Raw genomic sequence first — 24,308 nt, 5'->3', positions numbered from 1 at the left:
CAGGGAGAGCTGTTCTGATACCTCCACACACAAAACACTTCACGTTACTGAGGATGAACTTACGAGAGGGGCACGATGATGAGGTAGGGTCCGTTGAGCCGTTTGTGCTCCATGAGGTACGTGATAAGTGCGATGGTCTGGATGGTTTTACCCAGACCCATCTCGTCAGCCAGGATCCCGTTTAGATTGTTATTGTAAAGAGAAACCAGCCACTCCAGACCTTTGATCTGAAAACAGAAACACATCTGTTTCTGTCTAAAAGGAATTCAGAGCATTTAAATACATGTTCCTATACAGAATGAGAGAGGGTTGAGCTCAGAAGTCGTGGTTCCACCAGTGGTTTAGGTCCTGAAGCAGCAGAGCAGCCTCAGGCTACCGTACTACCAGCATGTCAGACATGTTTTACCTCTCTATGTTCTATGGTCTATAGAAAACATGGTCGTGAAGTTTTATGCATAAAACCTCTCTCACATTAAGCACTTTTAGCAGCTTGACAGCTCTACCCATTTTCAGCACCCCCCAGAATGAGTCTTTTCAAGGCTCTGTCGCTTCAAGAAAATAACAAGCTGTTGCTGGCCATGCCCACACAGCCTTTGATTGGCTGCTATAAGCTGAACAGCTTCGATATTTGGGAGGGACTCAGACTAGAGCTGCTGCTCCTCCAGCATCAGGAGGTGAGGGGGGGTTCTATGCTAATGCTTCCTATTGTGACATCACAATAAGGGACCTTTCTGAAAGCTTGTAGAAGCAAAAAATTCCTAAATTCAAACACTAACAAAATGGAAGTTTTTTAAATTCATTTTGGAGTGTTTATAGACAACGCAGAGACCCAACCCACAAAAGCCAAGTCCAGTTTTTTCATAAAGCACTTTCCCCGCTCGACTGGGAGACCAAAGTGCTGGACACATGCGTAGCATCACACAGTAGAATCTACAGCAGGGGTGTCAAACTCACACAGGGCCGAAATGAAACTCTGGGATGGAGTCGAGGGCCAAACTTAATATTTTTTGAAAAAGTGACGGCAAATTTGCACATTTTCTTTATCAACATGTATGCAATTTTGAACCTTTAAATTTGGAAACAAACTTATTTCTGCATTAACACTGAATGTGGAATAACCAAATTACACACGAGCAAGTCAGTTTTAAATAAAAGGCATCAGTGGTATTCATTACTTGTGGTATAATCAGCATTTTAAAATCTATTCAGGATTTATGTTTTCTTGTTTATTCATTTTTCTTATTTTTTATTCTCCTTTTTTCTCCTGTAATACGTGTCATCGCTGCTGTGACGTCTAGCTTTCCCCACTGAGGAACAATGAAGGGATTTTCTATTCTACTCATCTATCTGCAGCCTTTCCACTTCCTGTTTACTGTAGGTTAAACCTTTTCTCACGGGCCAACAACAAAATAAAAATATCATTTTATCTTAAATGAAAATGCAACATCTCACCTGTTAACTTTCATGTTTTGGAGCAGAAAAAGAGCATCAAACCAACATATTTAAAGCTCAGTTTGCTCCACTGGTTTACTGTGATGCTCACCTGTTCCAGCCAGATACCTGCATCATGGGGTTGATCTGAGCTGAGGAGGAGACTCCTGTTGTTTTGTTCATCTTCATCATAATAATGACAACATTAGACAACAACAGGTGCTCACATAGGTTTGTGCTGATGAACATGTCTGAGCAGCTTGACCACGTCGTTGTGTGTCCGGGAGGAAAAATAACAACTACAGCAGCCACAGAGTCATGCTGGTTTGAGCATGTCGCTGCTCGCTGGAGTTATATCGGCTCTGTCTGGACGTTAATTGGAAAACTTTCTCTTTCAGTCGTGAACACATTGCTGAGCGGCTAGAATCTCCGTTTCTGGGCTTCAACGTCAGAAAATAGCTGAGTGAACTCGGCGCTGAGTGAGAGGAGTGTTTGGTTTGTCCGAGACAGCGGAGCTGCAGACACCGGCAGCAGGCGCTGGAAAAAACACAAAGGAGGGGGCGCGTCGGCTCCACGCTGACGCCGCAAAGCATCATGGGAGTTGAAGTCTTTGCGGTAAAATCGGCCAGCGGGCCAGTTTTAATATATTTTTGATATTTATCTCGCGGGCCACATAAAAATGCTCCGCGGGCCGCATCTGGCCTTGTGTCTGACACATGTGATCTACAGTAATGCTAAAAACAGTAAATAGTACAGTAGAATGTTTGATCATGTCTGCATCAAAAGATAAAGAATAGTAATGTGCTGTTCAATGGCAACTTATTCCACAGGATTGGAGCAATGATGGGGAATTCCCTGCGATTTCAGTTAAACTTAAGTGACGAGTAGTAGATTTTGGTCAGGTGACCAAATCTACCTACTTTGTTTTGTTTTCTTGATTTTATGTGAATAATTTCCGGCCCTTTCTCCCTCTAACCTTCCTGCATGCTGCATGTTTTCTCCGTCTTCCAGAAAAACAGTTTCCTAGATTTCCTACTTTCTAACTAATCAGCCAAAGGGATCTACCGAACGCAAAAAAAAAAAAAAAAAAAAAAAAGCTTCATATGCGCTGCGCTCCAGCAGCAATGAGTTGAAATCACCGGGGCACAGATTATGAACTCAGCTGAAAAGTACATGAAGTACCAGAGAATATGGGCTGATATAAACGATCACAAACGAATTACCTTGTTTTGGTGCAGCGATTTAGTGAATATAACAGCGGCCGCGCGCAGGACGCAGCTGGAGTATTTGAGCCATCACCGCTGCGTCCTCTCTGCTCGTAGAATGGCCGCAAAGCTGAGTCCATAAATGACGTCATATATGTGGATACTGGATCTTTTTTCAGGCTTCCTGCAATTTGAATTTTTAGGAAACCCACATCTTGATTCTGGGTTAAAAAATGCGTTGTAATTACCGCGTTACTGACAATTGCACCGAGTAAATATTACCATTACAGCAAAAAGCAATGCATTACAGTAATTAATTACTTTTGTACCGCGTTACTCCCAACACTGTACATTAATACTGAGACACACAATGTTCTAATCCTAGAGTTTCACCATCTATTTCTTATCAGAAGCTAATGCAGGAGAAGATGTAGGAGACTATCCTCATGTTCAGCCTGCATGACAACTCAAGTGACTGATTATAATCAGAAATAAGAATTTAAAAATGGTTTTCAATGTTCCACACCTTTAAAATTTCTTCTTAAAACTAACAAGAACTTCTCCCTACCCACACATTTATCAACTCATTCAATCAAGATATGGTGGTCCACAAAAGGACCCGAAAACTCGTGATGCCTGCAGTTCTCTTGGCTGCGTTTGGGTTTCTCCGGACCAGGGAGTGGTGAGCTCATGTGGGACTCACTGAACTTTTTAAATCCCCTTTGAACCAAACCTTGTTCCACTTACCTGATACTGTTTGAGCTGTCCATTTATCAGCAAGGTGGACTGCTTCTCCACCTTCTCTGTGACGGCGTGAGCCACAGCGTAATACGACTGGAGTCCTCGAGCAAACGCAGCTCCACTGTACTCGTCATCCACGTCCTGTTTAGCGTTCCTGAGTGCAACACATAGCGGGTTTCACTGTGAAGCAGACGAAAGCAACCCGGGCATCGTTGAACGTGGTGAATACTAAACAAACCTACTCAATGATATGTTGGACATCCACCTCAGACACATCTTCACTGTCAGGATCTGTGATCTTCTTCTTTTCCTCCACTGGCGCTGCTGAAGGCTGAGGCTCCTCCTCTTCCTCCTGACAAACAACTCGGTTTGTGTAAAATTTCTCCTCAAACAGAAACTACAAGAGCGGCTTTCAGTAAAAGTGAAGAAAGCAACCCACCTCCTCCTCTTCTTCATCCTCACTGTCTTCGCTGTCTGAGCGTGGAGCAACCTCATAGCTGGACAGACACAAATATGCGGAAAACGCTTTTAAAACCACTATTTAAAGGTTGTTTTTTTAATTCTTTAGATTTGTTTTCGGTCCTTTGTCGGCAGCATTGTAAAGCAAACCTTTACAAAAACCTCCAAAATAAATCATTGGGCTCCAATTGACACTGAGACCTCCTGCTGGCTGCAGAGGAACCTGCTAAAGGCTTCTGAGAGGGTTTGAGGTGAACTCTGGAGCCTGATCCACGTGCGACCCTGAACCCCTCCAGTGGTTTGATTTCAGCCCAGTGAATCCTGGCGTTGAGCTGCTGGAATATCAGGGATGAGATTTATGGTTGTTCTACTGTTTAACTTCACCAAATGGTTAAATGATGGACAATGACGATCCTTGAGGGTTTCTGTCTGACCACGTCTACCTCAACGACGACGGCTCCTCACTTTCGTTGGGAAGTTCTTAACCCGGTTCTGCGGTCTCCTAAGACCTGGATGTTGATGATTTCTCCTGAAGCAGCATCTAACATCTCTTCCTTGATTTTTCATGGGTTTATTTGGGATGAAGAATCCTGTTGCCAGCCAAATCCCAGTATCATCCGGCCAGCAGCTAAAAGGAGCGTTTTGGTTTGTAAACGAGAACGGACGCCTCTTTCTTCTTATTCACTCCTGAGCTGTGGCTTCACCTCCGTAATTTCAGAGATATTTTCTCAGCTCATCTATCTCCATCTTTTTTTATACAGGTATGGATCCTTTGCTCAACCTGCCCTTTCATTCTGTGTTGCTGGTTCAACGCTCCACGCTCTCCGAACCATATCCATAGTTTATATAACTATTAAACTGAAAACGGAAGACTATCAATAAGGCGGGACAAAGACTTTGGACTGAAGCAGAAACGCCCCGCGGCTGGCTGGACCCTGCTCGCCCAATCACCCTTGCAGTAATTATTCACCAGGCTTGGACATGTCAGTTAGTTAGATCCAATTTTTTAAAGATAATATTAAAATATTGCAAATTTGCATGGTGTTTTTTTCCAAGTCAGGGACTTCCGTTTTACAATACAGCCTATTTGTTCACACTGGTGTGATGAGCTCCAGTGAAGCCAGAGCTGGCCTGGGGAACACTGGCAGAGGCAAGGCAGCCTTACGGAGGCGCCACCAGTCCACCGACATGGGTGAACCCACCGGTTACAGGGTGAACCCCTAACCCCTGAGCCACTCTCGGCTCTCTTCAGTATCTATGATGGCTTCTGAGCATGAAGCTGGTTATTGCACTGACTGAAATCTTTTTCTCTACATGCAGCAGCGTTGAACCACAGTGTGTACGAGTGTGAGCCGCAGAGTAACACTTCCTCTTCCTTCCACCGCTCTCACCCAGGGTTCATCTCCAGCCAGGTCTCCAGCTGTCCAGCTTTGGGAGCGTCCACACCTGTTAGTATATTCCCACTGTCCACGTGGATGACCTTCACAGGCAGGTCGCTCATCTGGCTCGTCTCATCCAGAGGCTGAAAGAGGAGGAGGAGGATGGCTACCTTTAAAACAGCAGCTCACACGTGATCAGCTCAACTCTTTAGATTTATTTCCAAATCAAGTCCCTGAAAACGATTATACAAAGTTTATACCAGATTTTTAGACGGGAACAAGTCAAAAATTCATTATTGAAAGATGAAATTTGTAAGAATGACATCCTTTGATCAAATGTGCAGTCTATTGTTTTGAGCAAAAATATTACTTTCGCACTCCCGTTCCGTGAGTTTCATCGTTGTTGCCAGATCAGCACCAGAAGATTCTAGATGACAAGCGAAGACGAGTCATACACAGCTGATAAGTAGATAAATACATATCTGGTGTCAGCACTCTTGAATGTTTTACGGTAGGGAGCACTTACTACACTTATTATGGTAGTTTATCTCCAGCGTTGGAGGAAGTGTGGCTGTTTGCTGTCACGCTGTTAGCTTGTTGCTATAGTTCTGAACGACTAGTTAATGGTAGTAAAACGACACGATTGACTCATTATTCACTTCACACATAAATGTAACTGTGATATTAAGTTACTGGTAACTAAAAAGTACCTTGAGATGTTTTTAGAAACGACTATTTGCTTCTAATTCACCGTTTGCGTTGTTAGCTAAACATTCGCCTGTTTCACCTGATATTAGAGTAAAACGAGGAGTAGCCGTGGCTTCCTAGGAGTGCAAAAAATAACCTCTGGGTCACTAATGTTAGTGGATTTGGCTCTAAACAACTCTGAAGCTTTCTGCCTGCCAGCGTTGAATTACAAATGCCGGCACTGCCGCGTTAGCTCGGCGCAGACTCGACAGCCCCGCAAACTCAAAGAGTGTAAACAAAGACCACGTCCCTCTTTCGTTATATTAAAGGAGAACAACAGACAAACCCCCCCAGCTGGCTGAGAATAAGATCAGTTTCAATGCAAACTTCCTTCCAACATGACTGAGACGTTAGTTTTGTGATTATTTCACAGTGTTACGTCCCCTCCTGAAGGTCTAGGAGGATGAGGGGACTAACACAGGAAAACAGGTGTAGGAGTGTGTGTGTGGATGAAGGACGAGGTGGTGAGAGTAAAAACAAAAGGATTTATTAACTAAGGGTGTCCGTGTCTGAACGGCAAAATAAGGCTTAGTAATAATAGTGACGAATAAGGTGGAAACTGAAAACATGAGCAAACTAACTGCTTATGAAAAAGGCTTTCTGCCACACTTAAATCACAACCACCTAAACGAAAATATCCCCGGCTTATAAGTCCATTGGGGATAAAAGCCACCAAAATAAGAAAACTGACGCCTTGTCAGATAAATCCTACAAAAGAGGATAACCAAGCCAAAACCCTATAACAAAAACCCTTAGCAAGTACCCTTAAAATGTTTAGCCTTAGCAGGAGTTGTAAGCCGAGCTCAGGAGAATCGCAGACTAGCTCTGCATCTCCCTGACTGTCTGCTGCGTTCCTCTTTTAAGCCCTGTTGGCATGCTTGATAGCCGATGAAGATCGGCTGCTGTCTTCTCCGGCGTGCCTCTCTCCGAGGTCCTGAATTGGCGCTGGGGCGCTGGAGAGGGTAAAGGTTGGTTGACGCGTCCGCGAGGTCCGCACGGCTCCGCGCGGAAAAGTTGCGTCATTTTAACAACCACGCCCCTCCACCGCGTCTCCGCACGGCCCAGAATTTCCGCACCGTGCACCTCGGAAAATTTCTAACCACGTGGACGGACGGACGCGGAAAAACATGGCGGACCGGCAAGAACTAGTATGGCAGAGGTTCGTAAATACAGACATTTGTATGATTCAGCTCTCAGAGATCACCGTGATCAACATGTTGTTAATAATTCTTGGAGAGAAATAGCTCGCAGTGTCGGAAAAGACGAGGACGCTGTTAAAAATGCTGGAATGGCATGTTGTAAACAGTCATTTCTACTTCTACTATGCTGTAGTGTTGGATGCATGCCATAGAGCTCCATGCTGCCCCCTACAGTTTGGGAGAATATTGGCTCACCGCAGAGACGAGCCGCACGAACCATAAACGCTGCGAGTTGTGAAGCGTGTTCCATCCGCGAGCCGCATCACCAAGCGGAAAGTGAACGCGTCAAGCATAAACCAAGCTTTAACAAGCAGGTTCAGGCGCTGTTCCTGGTGCTGAATCCTCGGCAGTGTGGACAAAAGGCTCAGATTGAAATGAGAGGATGGACCGAGGGGACAAGGGTCGTCACACACAGTAGAATTCTTGCATATTGCACCTTTAATTATGTAAGTGAGAATGTTGGTCTTTTGCTCTCGCGTGATGTGTGAGATACATTAGAGAAAGATGGGCGAGTGTATGACTGAGATCATTTCTACCTTTTGCTACCAACAGCGGGGGCGACCTAAACCAACTTCCACTGACTTGGCTCAACTTGTTTCTGTTAACCTGAGGAACAAGTTCTAAAAATGACCCCATAAAACTGGTTTGCTTTGACAGCTAGGCTTTTGTTATTATGAACCCAAACAAGGTCTTCTTCTACAGAAACACGACCCTGATGCTCACCTCTCCATCAGGCCCCAGAGCAGGAGTCTGGCCCTCGGCGTTCTCCATCTGCAACAACCACATTCGGGTCTCAGTGTGTGAGCGTGGGCAAGGCATGTCAGAAAGTATCAGTCTAAAATAATAACGCCACACCTTCTTCTTTTTCTTCTTTTTCTTTTTCTTCTCCTTCAGAGCCTGAGCAGCTTTGTGGGCTCGGACCAGCTCCGTCAGGTTGGCCACATACTCATCAGTTTGCTGCAGCAGGTAGGCCAGGCGCTTGTCCTTCTTCTGGTCGATCAGTTTACGGTAACCCTCCTCATCTTCAGCCTGGGAGGAAGAACGGACAGATGTAAAGGTGAGGGTTTAAATCCTGCTCAAAGTGTGTCGTGGATTCAGTCCGGCATCTTCTTACCATGAGCCTCCTCATTCTCTCTTTCTCAATACGCTCATTCTCCTTCTTCTGCTCCCGCTCCGTGTTGGCGTGATAGGTGGCCACAGCTTTGGTCAGTTTCTGAATTTTCCCCGTAACTGAACGGTGATACTCCTTAAAGTCTTTGGCATGCTGCAGGATGCTGTTGAGGTACTCCTGGGATTAAAAGATGAGTGAATAAGTGCAGCAGATTTGACACTCTCGCTGAAAAACTCACAAATGGACGTTTACCTGATGTTTCTGTCTTCGTTTGCGCTCTTGTTCAATCTTCTGCTGTTTCTCCAGTTTCTCTGTGATGCGTGCTTCCCTTAGGGACTGACGTTTGCTTCGCTTATAGGCCTTCGCATCGAGAGCGGTCTCCAATGCCGTGTCACGCCGCATACACACCACCACCTCTTGGCGGAGCTGTGGACACAGAAACATAAAGTCACCACTGAGATCCTGACCAGAGGACCACCTTAAACACACCCACAGCTAAAGACAAGGGCATGTTGCTGCTGAGAAGAATATTTTAAACATTTTGTAATACGTTTCTTAATAACAGTTAGAAAGAATTACTATTTTACTTTGAAGACAGCCTCTATTTGCAGAAACAGGGTTTAAGTCCTAATGGGCAATTCCACAGGATGTAATCTATTACTTAGAAAAATTGAGTTCAGGAAAGCTGTGTAGACATGATTGTAATATTTATAATTGTAAACTCCAGGAATGGTCAGTTTCCACCTACAGTCTGACCTTTTCAGTATCTGCTCATTTGGAGACATAAGTCTTAACTGGTGCTTTTAATCTGAAAGAAAGATACTGTTGCTTGGCCAAGGTCGCTCTCAAGCTTTCCGCTTATCTCAGACTGCTTTGCTTCACAGAACAAGAAGAAGGAACTTTTATAATAATGAACCGTTATGAATAATGGAGTGTTAAAATAATCATATAATGCATGAATAATAATGGCTGAATAATAACAATGTTGTGATTAATCTGTGCTTAAATTACTGAAGTTGAAATGAATATTATGTTATGATCAGTAAGTTGATTTAACAAGTGAATCACTATCTACTGACAAGCTCACACACACTCACCGTATCTCCATGACGGAAGTTAAAGTTAAACGTCACTGCACATAGAGATTTCCTGATCCACGAATCAGAGCTCTTCCATCTGATGTTCTGAGGTTTGTTTGGTAAAACCTCTTTACGTGTCAAATTCTGGTTGGCCATGCAGTCAAAGTATGGCCGTTGTTAAAACAGAACTCACTTCCCGAGTGAGTCAGTTTTTGGGAAAGCTTCGGACCGGCCATCCGAGGCAAAACCTCTTTAACCCGGCACATCTTTGACAAGCTGTCAAAACCTGTTGCACACTACAGCTAACCGCAAACGGTTCCTTCAGAATAAAGCTGAACCAGCTTCAACTCCTTAAGAGTCCTTCCATAGATGCAAAACCACCTGTTTGTCGTGACCTGGAGACGACTCTGGACTGACCTGGTCGTACTGCGGTTTCTCTACGGACATCGGTACTGTGAGGCCCATGGACTCCCCAATATCTCGGATCCAAAAGAGAGTCTCCGATAAGGGTACGTAGACTCGATGTGGTTTTAGAAACCATCACTATAGTTTACAGCAGAACAAATTCACTCCCACTCAGAACCCAGTTTCTTCAGATACGAGGGTTCTGATAACATCACACCTCACACTTAGATCCATTCATCACATGAAGTGTTCCTAGTTGTCCTGTTTTTAATTGTTTAGAAAATAATTTCTTACTTTGTATAAACTTGACTCTGTCTGAATTAATACGAAGTGTCTGACGATCCCTGAATAAACAAAGAATTCTAAATCTTCTGGTTAAACATTCAAAGACCAATCAGACTGGATTTCCATAGTTATATAGAAATTCACATCTTATTGGTCAAATGTAGCGTAGCATATTTAGCTTAAAAAGCACCCAAAATAAATACATATGCTAACCCTATATAATTTTTACACAGAAACACAGTTAAAATGCCTTTAGAGCAGAAGGAGGAGATGTCACCGTGCCTACCTGTCTCTGGAAGTTAAGCAGTCGAAGGGCTTTGAGCTCTATGGTGGCTTTGGTACGTAGATCACCAGCCAGAGAACCGGGTAGGTTCTCTAACTCAGCAATTCGATGAGCAATACGAGCCTGTAACCTGGAGAAGCAAAAACACAGAGGTCATTCCTTGAGGATGCTTTGTGTCGTCAGTAAAATCTGATTTTAGACAATCTGGCAACAGATTCTGTAATAAAAAAGTCCAGATGCTTAGTAAACTCGCACTCCAATGGCCTGTGTGCAGGACAAGCTACCACCATGTTCACATCTATCTAAAGTCGTGTTTATGCTGTACAGAAAAAAAGTAAAGACCCTTGACAGGAAGCACATCCCAAAGGGTCTGCTGTACCTGTACTCCCTCTCCTGCAGTATCTCCACAGGGTCGAGGCCACAGGGCTTCTGAACGGGGGTGATGCGGTTCAGCTTGGTGTGATAAGGCATTATGGGAGGAGGCTGTGCTGGCTGGCCAGGAGACTGGGTCTGTGGGGGCATAACGGGGGAGGCAGCAGGAGGAACTGAAGGGGGGGCAGGGGAGGGTCTCCCGGTGGGTTGAGGGGGGATCAGTTTTTGGGGTGCATTAGACGGAGCAGCTGCATTCACCATGGGACCTGGAGGAAGGAGAAATCAAAGACGTCTCAGTAATCACAGTAGGCCACGTTAGACCATGTAAAAAACATTTTATCTCTGAGAGCACCACCTAGAGGTGGGAACGATGGATTTCACCTTTTAAGCCCCTCTCCGAAATACAGCTGGACGCAGCGCCTCTCATTCATGTGCGCATATATATATACATATATACATTTGTTCCATTTATTTGAAAAATGTCAACAACTCTGCATCTGTTCACCATCTGAGTTGAACGCAGAATTCCTTCCACTGCAAGGCGGGGCTATTCAATTCCGGGCCTCGAGGGTCGGTATCCAGCACATTTTAGTGGTTCCTCTGCTCCAACACATTAGATTAAGTGGTTGAATCACCCGTGCAGCAGCTCATCAGCCTCTACAGAAGCTTGTTAATCACCTACTAATTGAAAGACTATGGAATAAACTACCTCTAGATATCAAACGATTAACAAATGTCGGAAGTTTTAACGCTAAACTCACGCACTGTTTTAAAGTTATTTAACTACTTGGCGGTTTCATTTAGCCTTTTATTAGCTACAAATTTGGAATGTTTTTATTTATTATTATTACTTTAGCTGTTATTTGTCTTGACTTGACTTTTCGTGTATTTGGTTGCTTTATTTATTTTTACCATGGTTTTATTGTTGCTTTTCATCTTTTGTTTTTATGAATCTTTCATGTGTTGCACCTTCGGCTGCCTTGGTTGGTTGTAGTGTGGTGAAATGAAAATGAAAATTAAATCAGGCATGTTGAAGAAGGGTTAAAACCAAAACGTGCAGAATATCGGCCCTCGAGGCCCAGAATTGAATAGGTGGTGTAAGGTGTGTGTGTGTGTGTGTGTGTGTGTGTGTGGGGGGGGGGGGGGGTCTTGCCCGTAAGGGCCGCTATTTTGCATTTTTTTGTCATCTTCCTGCTTCAACACGTCTGATTTTAATCAGCAGGTGATTAACAGCCTTCTGCAGAGCTTCATAAGCTGCTGTTCACTATTTTGCCACGGGAGTCTCCCAGGGCTCTGTACTGGGACCTCTTCTCTTTGCCATCTACACCACCTCACTGGGTGAGATCATTCGATCAATCTCAGACTGTCTTTCTGATGTATCATGATGGATGAAATCCCACCATCTCCAACTCAACCTCTCTAAAACTGAACTACTTGTCATCCCAGCAAAACCATCCATACGGCACAATATCTCAATCCAAAATGATTCCCTATCTCTGGCTCCTTCAAAGGCAGTTCAAAATTTGGGTGTTGTGATTGATGACCAACTGACCTTTAAAGATAATGTTGCCTTTGTTGCTCGTTCATGCCGCTTTGCGCTGTATAACATACGAAAGATCAGACCATACCTAACACAATATGCCACCCAGCTCCTCTACTGTCATCTCCCATCTTGACTACTGCAATGCCCTTCTAACTGGTCTTCCAGCCTGTACTGTCGGACCTCTTGGTTATGTTTATGTATTTAGCAGACGCTTTTGTCCAAAGCGACTTACAAGTGATAATCGGCATGTTGCCGATGAGGCTAACAACAACAACCAATTTCCAGTCAGTCATAGGTGGCAGTGAGGCAGCTTGATGAATCATGGAGAGGAGGGAACAAGGAGTGGACAGTAGAGAGGGGGGATGGGTGCAGGGAGGGTAATAGTTTAGAAGATGCTCTCTGAAGAGCAGGGTCTTCAGGAGTTTCTTGAAAGTCGAAAAGCCCCTGTTCTGGTAGTGCTTGGTAGGTCATTCCACATTTGTAGAACGATCCATGAGAAGAGTCTGGATTGTCCTGAGCGTGGTGTAGGCACTGCTAGCCGATGATCCTTTGATGACCGGAGCAGCCAGGCTGAGACGTAAGCCTTTGCAAGAGGATACAGGTAGATTGGAACCGTACCATCTCGGACTTTGTATGCTATTGTTAGCTATTTGAATTAGATGCGTGCAGCTAGCGGTAGCCAGTGGAGCTCACTGAACAGAGGGGTGCACGTGTGCTCTTTTTGGCTGATTGAAGACCAGACGTGCCGCTGCGTTCTGGACCATTTGAAGAGGTCTCACAGTACTGCCTGGAATGCCATTTAGAAGGGCGTTGCAGTAATCGAGGCGGGAGATGACAGTAGATTGCACCAGGAGCTGGGTGGCATGTTGTGTTAGGTATGGTCTGATCTTTCGTATGTTATACAGCGCAAAGCGGCATGAACGAGCAACAGAGGCAACATGATCTTTAAAGGTTAGGTGTTCATCAATCACAACACCCAGATTTCGAACTGCTTTTGAAGGAGCCAGAGATAGGAAGTCATTTTGGATTGAGATATTGTGCTGTATGGATGGTTTTGCTGGGATGACGAGTAGTTCAGTTTTAGAGAGGTTGAGTTAGAGATGGTGGGATTTCATCCATTTTGATATGTCAGAGAGACAGTTCGATATTCGTGCAGAGACAGTGTGGTCGTCCGGTGGAAATGACAGATAGAGCTGGATGTTGTCTGCATAGCAGTGGTAGGAGAAGCCATGTGATCGAATGCTCTCACCCAGTGAGGTGGTGTATATTGCAAAGAGGAGAGGTCCTAGTACAGAGCCCTGGGGGACTCCTGTGGTAAGATGGTGCACGGTAGAGGATTGCCCAAGCCGAGATATACTGAATGATCGTCCTCTACAAATGGTCCAGAATGCAGCAGTGCGTCTGGTCTTCAATCAGCCTATAAGAGCAAATGTCACCCCTCTGTTCATTAAGCTCCACTGGCTACCGCTAGCTGCAGACATCAAATTCTAATTGCTAGTACTAGCAAACAAAGTCCTGGGTGGTACAGCCCCCATCTACCTGACTCGTCTTGCAAAGGCTTACGTCTTGGCCCGGCTGCTCCGGTCCTTGGGGGATTGTCGGCTAGCAGTGCCTACACCTCGCTCAGGACAATCCAGACTCTTTTCATGTGTCGTTCCACAGATGTGGAATGATCTACCAAGCACTACTAGAACAGGGGTTTCCTTGTCGATTTTCAAGAAAGACCCAGCTCTTCAGAGAGCACCTTCTAAACTAGCACCCTCCCAGCACCTGTCCCCCACTCTACTGCACACGCCATGTTTGCCTCCCTCTATGATTGTTTAGGCTGCCTCACTGCCACCTGGGTTTGACTGAATAGTGTTTGGTGTAAACCTCAAGGGCAACCTGCTGGCTTGATTATCATCTGTAAGTCGCTTTGGACAAGTGTCTGCTAAATCCATAAACATAAGCTGCTGAACAGCCACTGAGTCAAGTGTGTTTGAGCAGAGAAACAACTAAAACATGCTGGATGATGGCTGTCCAGGACCAGGGTTGAGCACCCCTTGTCTAAAGTAAATTCTTTACTCCTCTTTGCTGCGTTTAAGCAAGTTTATTCCACAGGCTTTTACTTCCTTTTGTCTGTCTTTGAGCAGAAGCAGGCAGTAGTGGAATGGGTATTTTTTGTGGCTCTGAAGGCGGATGTAGCTTCTTCACATTTGGCCGTGTCTTTGCAGCTTTGCAAACAGCTTCAAAACGCTGCTCAGTCTAGGTTCTTCTCCAAACTCACATGCATGCTTGTGATTGACATCTGTACGTAGGCGGTTGTTTAACGTGATTGGCTAATGCTGAGCGGCCGTTGACTCAAACTGCATAGGGCTCTATGGGACTGGGGAGGCCTTAACAAAACTAAGTGGACATATTGCCTACATTATATCACAGTACAGAGGAAGACCATCACAGATTTCTAGAAGTCACACATAACTCGGAATGGGGGAAACTCCAGATTTCTGATCAAACCAATTGAATTTGTAAGTTGTTGAGATCTGGTGAGTGAATCAGAGTCCAGTACCATTTATAAGCCTGGATTCGACAAAGATGTTCACAACAAGTCTGACGCCAAAACCACAAACCTTCAGGCCAGGATTTGAGGGGCCCATTTGGGTTTGGTCCTTGCATTCCAGCTGGGGTCCCAGAAGGACCAGGGGGAGGCATGTTGGGACCCATCATCCCTGCAACATCAGAAGATAAATATCATCTCTAACTTAATGGTTGCTTTATAACACAGATCATTTATATTTGGTGGAAAATATTTTTAAAAAGCCTTCTAGGTTAGTTGTTAGTTGGTGAAGTTTTTAGGATGGTTCTGTTAGTGACCATGTCTCACTGGACTGTACCAGATCATGAAAGCTCACCATGAGCTCGGCTGTAGCCAGAGCCCATTGGCCCAGGTCCTGATCCTGGTCCTGCCGGTCCACTTCCTGGTCCTCCACCAGCTCCAGGGACCAGGCTGGTCAAGGGCTGCTGCTGCATCCCTGGCATCGGCCTCTTTCCTTGGACAGCCATTTGGAGATGATCCGGTAGAGGTTGTCCCCGAGCCAGCATCTTATAGGCCATGATCTGGGCTCTGAGTTGATGAAGCTGGTTCTGATTGAAGGGAGTTGGACCACCAGGTCCAGCAGGTCCACCACTGTCAAGGCCAGAACCAAGACTTGAGACACTGGAGCCAAGACTGGGTCCGGGGCTAGGGCCTGGTCCAGAGCTACCTGGAGGTCCGGATCTGGCATTAGGCCCTAATGTGTGTTGATCTCCACTGGGGACATCTAAAGGGGCTGAGGAAGAACCAGGACCAGATGAAGAGGAGGAAGAGGAAGCTGATGGCATCAGAGGGCCAGACGACGGCCCATTTGAAGCAACAGGACTGGAGTGGTCCGAACTACCTAATGGAGAGTGGTACCCTTGAGGGCACAATGCAAACAAACACAAAATGAGCTCATCACCATTGTCACTCTTTACCTCTTCCATGCCAAGCTAAGCTAGCCAGGCGGTGTCTGTACTTTCGTTTTTCAACAAGCATGCAGACAAACACAGCAATGTTATTGTTTAAATCCTGGTGTAACAGTGAGGTGTATTTTCCAAAATGTCAAACCCATTTTCTGCCTGCAACAAACCCAAACAACCAATCACTAGCTAACTCTCAATAAACCCCAGCAGACTGGGATTTCAACAAGTTTTTCAGGCTGGATCAGAAAGTTAATCCAGACAAACACCACACATCTTTCATACAGCAGGGACAAAGCAAAAATATAAAACCAGCTGTTTGGCTTCAACACTTCCAAAGAGTCCAAAACCAATGCTTCATTCATGCTGGAGCTCGCCTTCAGCCACAGAACTGCCTGTGAGCAGTTCTGCCCACATGACCCTACCATTATAGATGAGCTACACCTTTTTACACAACTAGAGTGGCTTAAGATAAGCGTGTGGAGCTTGTTTACCTTGTGAGTGTTGGTCCAGAGGACTGGGTGGGGGGCCCATCCCACTGTGCCCTCCCTGTCTCATAGACATTCCCTTTATCTGGCTGAAACGGCTCTCCTCACCCAGACTCTTCTCATGCATGCCCTCCATGGGCTGGAGGAGAAACCAAACAAAGCTAAAGTTAGTCTAAAAATCTCTCTCTGTGTATGCCCTCTTTAAAAAGTACACATTTAATCAGTAGCTCAATTAGTTCAAAAAACAGTGATCTTTGTCTCATCACTCCAGAGTATATAGTACCAGTAGTCTTCATCACTTTCAGCATGGGCTCTAGCAAATCCTAGGTGTGCTTTTTGTGCATGGGCTTTAGGAGAGGCTTCCTTTGTGGACGACACCCATGCATGCCATTCCTCTGCAGTGTGCGCCGCATGGTGTCACGGGAAACGGTCACTCCAGTTGGGCTTTCTACTGCTTTAGCTGACTGCAGTGAACTTGCATGGTGATTTTCTACAACCCTTCTCATCAGAAGGAGCTCCTGTCGAGAAGTTAACTACGTGGACGGCCTGGACGTCTCTGTAAGATTGGTTGCACTTCCATCTTTCTTAAATGTTTGGATCGCTTCTGCTACAGTATTGTGACTGATACGTAAAGCTTTGCTGGTCTTCTTGTAGCCCTCACCTTCTTACCATACCATACCACCTTTATTTATATAGCACTTTCAAAACACAGCCATACGGCTGACCAAAGTGCTGAACAGTCGCACAATAACAGAGATGGAAAACATAAAACAGTACTATGAAATACAACCAACAATAAAAAAGACATGAACAGAAATTATTTCCTTTCTCAGATTTTGTGAAATTTCTCTTCCACGTGGAGCCGTTGCTGACAGCATGAAATGGGAAGGGCTTTGCATTTTAAGTCATGTCCTTTTATAGTCACCTGTCTGCTGGACACCTCTTAGACTCACCTGTGGTTGAACGCCTGTTAAATAGAATTCTGTCGTCTTAAGTGTGGCTTTTCTCCTAAGACTATGTGTGACAAGACTGCGTGTACAATTTTTTGCAACATGAGCTTGAATGGATTTGTTAGGAAAATCTCTTTTTTTTGTGTGAAAATGAGCAAATCTTGTTTGCAATCAATGGCCCACATCTGTGGGAGTATGCTATAGTTTGGTATATAGAAAATGTTGATTCTGACAGGAAACTAAAGGTTTTCTGACTAATGTAACGGGGTCATGTACTCATTTACGCTGAGCACTAGTATATATATATATATATATATATATATATATATATATATATATATATATATATATGTATACATATACATATATACATATATGTGATTAATCAATTTATATATATATAAATTAATTAATCACATATACATATACATATATACATATATATGTATATAAATTAATTAATCATACACACACACACACACACACACACACACACACACACACACACACACACACACACACACACACACACACACACACACACACACACATATATATATATATATGATTAATCAATTTTATATATATATAAATTAATTAATCATATATATATATATATATATATGTATGTATACAGTGATCCCTCCCTACTTTGCGGTTCGTTTATCACGGATTCACGACTTCGCAGATTTTTTCTTTGGAGCCTTATTCAAGGGAAATTCGCCGATTCGCAGAAAATTTTCACCACTTCGCGGTATTTTTCTATGCGAAATATCAAGAAATTCCTGTTTTTTTTTCATCAGTTTCATCATAAAATGCACTTTTTGTAATAAAACTATTAAAAAAAACAAGTAAAAATACAATACTATGTAAAGGGAGGGTTTTAAAAGTCTGAATACTGAATACGTACCTGTTAAATAAATACGGTAAATATGGTGTCCCTACTTCGTGGATTTTCACCTATCGCAGCCAGGTCTGGAACGCATCTACCGCAATAAACGAGGGATCACCTGTATAAATTAATTAATCACATATACATTTATATATACATAAATAAAAAAACGACGAAATTTAAACAATGAGAGTCAGGTATTGCCTTTTTATTTTTACTTTTGTCAGATTCAACTTATTTCTGTGTCCATTGTGGATTTTTCTTTCATTGACCAAAGGGTACCAACAATTTGGTCCATAGCTAAAGATCACATGAACTCATCTTCTGATGGCTACTTCCAGCAGGATCACGCACCATGTCACAAAGCTCAGATAATCTCTAACTGGTTTCTAGACCATGACCATGAGTTCACTGGACTCCAACGACCGCCCCAGTCACCAGATCTCAGTCCTGTCAAGAACCTTAGAAGATGTGGTGGAACGGGAAGAAAACGCTGGAGTCACTGCAGGTAAGCTAACTATCCAGATAAAAACGTTTCACTTAGTCTGACAGAGTTTCTAAATTTAACAGAAACAGCTGCAGTGGCACAAGGGCGTGCGAATCATGACAGAGACAGAGTAAAGTGCCCCCAACTACTAAAATGTCTTCAATCACTTTTCTAAACACACGAGTTTTTGGAATCTAGCTCTTCAACATGCAGAGCGTTTTTTCATTCAGCTCAAATAAAATTAATCACTCAGGAGTTGTTCTTCACACACATGTACTAATAATGTCTTTTCTTCTTATAGTTAAGGCAGCTCTGGTCAGGAGCTGATCCCAACAGTGACTTTTGCTCTGAAACCATGCAGATTAAATCAAATCCATAAGACGGGACTATCCAAACAAACAAAAAGCAAAGAAACCCTTTTATCTGTTGCACATTCTACACATGATGCACGATCCTTACAAGCTATCTCACAGTAAACGTGGCTCATCATCACACTTCTAACAATCTCACATATGACCCAGTTCATATTATTAAAGAGCAGAAATAACATTTCTCTAAGGTTTGTTGAGTTTGTATTTTTATAGTTTATTGGAAGCCTTTAAAATGCTAATAATGCATATTGTAAAATCATCACATTTGCAATGTGTTGTGCAGCTCTACAACTTAACAATAAAAAATATATATAAATAAAGCCCATGAAGACCAGTGGTTTATGCTAGGAACCCCAGAAGCCGCTATATCAAATACAGGCCGTTTAATGGAGTGGCTGGTTAAAGGGACTAAATACAATCCACATTTGACTTTGTCATATTGTTGTTTCCCTGTGTTTGGCCAGGCTTCATGATGTCTATGAATTCAGACGTTTATTTGACAAACCACCAGCAGTTCCTTACCAGTTACGCCAACTATATACTGAATAAATTTCCAACCAAACAAAGAAAACATTTTGTTTGCTTTCATATAAAGTAATATTAATGTAATATATTTGGGGAGAAATTCTTTGTACATGTATAATAAATCTTTATAATTTAATGTTATTTTCAATTTTGTGAAAAATTTCTAGTTTATTTTATTGCATGCATCAAATCAAATTTTATTTATTCAGCACTTTGCATGATAAAATCAGCACAAAGTGCTTTACATAAAAAATATTAAAATGAGCTAAAAATGGTTGAATTCATCAATGGAAAGCCGAGGTAAAAAGGTGGGTGTTGAGCCTCCTTTTAAAAACATAAACACTTTCAGCAGCCCTGAGGTTCTCCGGCAGACCGTTCAATAAGCACTAACAGGTGTTCTTACCCATCAGTGTGGCCATCAGTTTAAAGGATCAAATCCACAAAAGGCAATGGTTGAGTTGGGATATTCAGGGGCGTGTCCAGGGAGTGGCCTGGGGTAGCACATGCCACCCTTAGAATCGGACTGGCCACCCCACTAAGTTCCAGTTTAAATTGACTTTACATTGTCGACAAAAGGCTTGGGTTGTAAACTCCAAAATAGTGTGTGGTTGTGTGCACCTTTCACCTCGTTTTCTAGCCCAGGCGTGTAGTATTAATATTATTTAATGTTTTTTCATATTCACATACATAGTATTTAGAGTCCCACTCAACTCCAGTTGGTGGCAGTAATGCAACAAGAAGTGACTTGCTAACCACCACAAAAGTAGAAGATGAAGAGGAAAAAAATGGTGATTGTGCAATGTGAAACTCAAAAATTCACTAGAAAGTAAATAAATAAATAAATAAACGATTTGTGTAAATAAATAAATAAGCATAACCATTGGTGCCACCCATGAATAAACAAGTGCCCCACATGAGCCACCCCATTTTAAAAGTCCTGGACACGGCCCTGGGGATATTGGTAAAATAATGCATCAGTAAATGAGTGGAACATGTGTTGGAAAGTAAAAGCTGACAGTGCTGATGTTAGAGGAGGGAAACATAAATGGTCCTCCAGGACAGGACTTGTCTCATATAGTGATCGGGGGTCTCAGGAGGACTGCTGGTGTGTAAAGTCCTTACTTTGTGTAGAGGGTGCATGTTATCCGGACCGTATCCCGATGGCCCCGGCTGGGATAGTCCAGAGGGAGGAGGACCGGGGCTGGGACCCATTATGCTATGAGAGGAGCCTGGAGAGGGGCCGGGGCTGGGGCCCAGCATAGCACCGGGAGAGGGACCCGGACCGGGAGATGGCCCGGGGCGGGGGGTGCCTCCCATGGGAGGATCAGGTGTGGACATCGTCTTGGATCTCCTGCTCCTTGATGAGCAGAAGGAACCTGAGACAAAAGGAGCAGAGAGAGAATGTTTGGATATCTGGTGTTTTAATCAGCACCAGAGATGATTCTGGTTCAACCACAATAATATTTATAAAATATGATGTCAGATATTTAGGTGCCACTGCACCTTAGTATTACATTTTAGGGGTCTAATTTCTGCAGGGCGAATTTAGTGAAACGCCTTTCTGACGAGTCTCCATCCTCCTGCTGCGCTGCGCCAAATCCCGTTGGGCCATCATCCAGAGGACCGCTCCGCTCCACCTGATACCAGCGCGGGGAAATTCTCTAAATTATGCACATGAGCCCTGCTGCTGAGAACATCTCGCTCAGTCCTGCTAGAGTCAGCCTAGTTAAACATAAAAAGGGGGAATGGCGGACTGTGCTTGTGCGACTGACCTACCGGCATCATCAGGACAGGAAGTCCCGGCCCAACCTCTGCGCTCCTGAGCCCAAATTCAGCCGAGATTGATAAAGACGCTGCGGCTGCAGCAATTAGCCTACTCACCCTGTTTGTGATCCGCCTTCGAGCGTTGATTTGTTTCACCTACGTGGCTCGAGCGCCCCCCTACACCGCTCCTATGACCGAATGTCTAGTCATAACCACCCGGCACTGCGCATGCGTGCGCTCGGCGAAAGCGAGCCTCCATCCCCCCCACCCCCAAACCAGATTCGGAATCCAAAATCATGACAATTGAGTAAACATCAACAAGGACAAAATACAGCACCGACAAATCCATCTTCAAATCCAGACACTGTGGACATGTTTAACAAATCACTGACAGGAACAACAGGTTATTACTAAACTGAATCTGTAACAGGGGTTTCCTCTGACAAAACGTTACAACAGAGCAGATTTGTTCTCATGCTCCAGTATCGTTGTATTGACGATGTTGTAGAACGTCTTTAAAATCTCAGCTATAATGACTTTTATTTTATGAGTTGTTTGTTTTGTATAGGATGAGTAAATTCCAAGCTTACCATCTGTTCAATGAGCGGCAGGATTTGTCATATTGCTTAAAAGGCTCTTCATGTACCCAGTGGCAGTTCTACATTCAAATACTTCCTGTGCAAGACTCCATATGCAGGGATGATGGACATAACTTTTACAATTTATTTGGCTACTTAATTATTGTTGATTTGGACAAATGATATGCTTGAGCTCAAATGTACAACGGCCCATATTCTTCTCCAGGACAGACCGAGATGCTCCAATGGGCGTGGATGCTCTGGCGTATTTATCGCCCCCAGTTCCTCTGTATGCCTTCCTGCTGGTGGGATTATTTCCATCTGTGAACACGTCCTGATGTTGGCTCCGTTATTCATCCTGCTGTGGTCTGTTGGGGAGCAGGCAGCTCTGGTTGAGATAGGAAGAGACCGAACAAGATAGTTAAGAATACTAGCTCGGTTTCGAGCTGCCCATTGGATTCTGTTTAGGACGTGTGTGAAAGGGGGGTGTTGGCAAGGATGACCTTCATCTCGGAAAACCATTCCCACTCACTGCATTCCACTGTGGAGACCATGGACAGCTCCTTCAGTGGCAGACTGAGACTTCCAAGACGTGAAACAAAACGCTACCATGGTACCTAAGAAATAGTCTTGTGGTTTATAAAAAATAAGCCTCGACAAGCTAGAACTGCTCATTTTTCATCGCTAATTGAAGAGAATAAGAATAATACAAAATTTCTTTTCAGTTCAGTTGCCAAACTAACACAGAATCATAGCTCTGAACCATCTATTCCCTTAGCCCTCAGCAGCAATGACTTTATGGGATTTTTCACAAGTAAAATTAATTCTATTAGAAACAAAATCATTAGCATCCTTCTTAATGTGATTTCTTCTTCCTCAGCAAGTGAGGCAGCTTCAGAGGTAACTGTAGAACCTCATCTGTGTTTGAACCGTTTTGATCCAGTTGAGCTTTCAGAGTTATCAAAATATTAGCTTCATCTAAACCTTCAACTTGCATTTTAGATCCAATCCCAACCAAATTATTTAAAGATGCATTTCCTTTGGTTACTGCCCCCATTCTAGATATAATCAATCTATCCTTAGTAAATGGATACGTACCACAAGATTTTAAGGTTGCTGTAATCAAACCTTCACTTAAGAAGCCTTCTCTGGATCCAGATGACCCAATGAATTATAGACCAATATCTAACCTTCCATTTTTATCCAAAGTCCTTGAGAAAATAGTGGCCATCCAAGTATGTGAGCATTTAAACACTAATGCTCTGTTTGAGGAATTTCAGTCTGGTTTTAGAGAGTATCACAGCACTGAAACTGCATTAGTGAGAGTTTAAAATGATATTCTCATGGCCTCAGATAAGAATCTTGTGTCTGTTCTAGTCTTCTTAGATCTCAGTGCTGCTTTTGACACAGTTGATCACAATGTTCTTTTAGAAAGACTTGAACATGTTGTAGGGATCAAAGGAACAGCGCTAGGCTGGTTTAAATCCTACCTGTCTGTTAGATATAATTTTGTAAATGTACATGACAAATCGTCTTCATACTCCAGGGTTACTTGTGGAGTACCACAGGGTTCAGTGCTTGGATCAATTCTGTTTACTATATTTATTCTCACAATTGGTAAAATCATTACACAGCATGGGATAAACTTCCACTGTTATGCTGACGATACTCAGTTATATTTATCCATTAATCCTGATGAACCTAATCGGTAAGTTAGATTACAGGCTTGTCTTGAAGACATAAAAAATTGGATGACTCTAAACTTTTTGCTTTTAAATCAAGACAAGACGGAAGTTCTCATCTTTGGACCTGAAATTCCGAAAAGGAAATTGCTTAGCCAATCACCTGACCTGAATGGCATTACATTAATCTCCGAGAACAAAGTAAGGAACCTTGGTGTTATCTTTGACCAGGACATGTCATTCAAATCCTAGGTTAAACAGGTTTGTAGGATTTTCTTTTTCCACCTTCGGATTATTGCTAAGATTAGATGCATCCTTTCCAGGAGTGACGCTGAAAAACTAGTTCATGCATTTATTACATCAAGACTGGATTACTGTAATTCATTACTCTCAGGAAGTCCACAGAATGTAGTTAAAAGTCTTCAGCTTGTCCAAAATGCTGCAGCTAAAGTTCTGATGAGAATTAAAAAGAGAGATCACATCTCTCCTGTCTTAGCTTCCCTACATTGGCTACCTGTTAAATTTAGAATAGATTTTCAGATCCTTCTACCCACATATAAAGCTCTTAATAATCAAGCTCCATCATACATCAGTGACCTGATTGTTCCATATGTTCCTAACCGAGCACTTCGCTCTCAGACTGCAGGTTTACTGGTGGTTCCCAGAATATCTAAAAACAGGATGGGATGCAGATCTTTTAGTTATCAAGCTCCTCTCTTGTGGAACCAACTCCCAGCTTTAGTCCGTGAGGCAGACACCTGGCCTACTTTTAAGAATAGGCTTAAAACATTTTTATTCGATAGGGCCTATGGTTAAAATCTGATGTTGTCCAGATCTAGGCTAAGTGGGGGAGTA

At 43.4% G+C, this 24,308-nt stretch overlaps 1 protein-coding gene across 4 annotated transcripts in view; it reads right to left on the bottom strand.

The window, feature by feature from the left end:
* Positions 1-21,437, bottom strand: part of LOC107382302 (transcription activator BRG1) — a 39,281-nt gene extending 17,844 nt beyond the window's left edge. For 2 of the 4 annotated variants that reach the window (XM_015954403.3, XM_015954407.3), the window contains exons 1-16: positions 21,311-21,437; positions 20,552-20,805; positions 16,211-16,343; positions 15,131-15,673; positions 14,849-14,947; positions 10,704-10,962; positions 10,328-10,454; positions 8,525-8,698; positions 8,276-8,449; positions 8,017-8,190; positions 7,885-7,932; positions 5,228-5,358; positions 3,817-3,874; positions 3,620-3,729; positions 3,384-3,531; positions 64-227 (exon numbers count right to left, since the gene is read on the bottom strand). In XM_015954403.3, coding sequence (XP_015809889.3) covers positions 64-227; positions 3,384-3,531; positions 3,620-3,729; positions 3,817-3,874; positions 5,228-5,358; positions 7,885-7,932; positions 8,017-8,190; positions 8,276-8,449; positions 8,525-8,698; positions 10,328-10,454; positions 10,704-10,962; positions 14,849-14,947; positions 15,131-15,673; positions 16,211-16,343; positions 20,552-20,767 — 2,558 coding nt within the window. In that variant the 5' untranslated portion in view covers positions 20,768-20,805; positions 21,311-21,437. Of the gene's footprint in view, positions 1-63; positions 228-3,383; positions 3,532-3,619; positions 3,730-3,816; positions 3,875-5,227; positions 5,359-7,884; positions 8,191-8,275; positions 8,450-8,524; positions 8,699-10,327; positions 10,455-10,703; positions 10,963-14,848; positions 14,948-15,130; positions 15,674-16,210; positions 16,344-20,551; positions 20,806-21,310 lie in introns of all 4 variants that reach the window. The other 2 variants (XM_070553682.1, XM_070553683.1) reach the window with 1 other exon arrangement.
* Between the last annotated feature and the right edge of the window lie 2,871 nt (positions 21,438-24,308).

This window comes from Nothobranchius furzeri, chromosome 7 (assembly GCF_043380555.1).
Source record: "Nothobranchius furzeri strain GRZ-AD chromosome 7, NfurGRZ-RIMD1, whole genome shotgun sequence".
Lineage (NCBI taxonomy): Eukaryota > Metazoa > Chordata > Actinopteri > Cyprinodontiformes > Nothobranchiidae > Nothobranchius > Nothobranchius furzeri.
The sequence above is the reverse complement of the archived record's forward strand: the minus strand, read 5'-3'. Positions and strand labels throughout refer to the sequence as shown.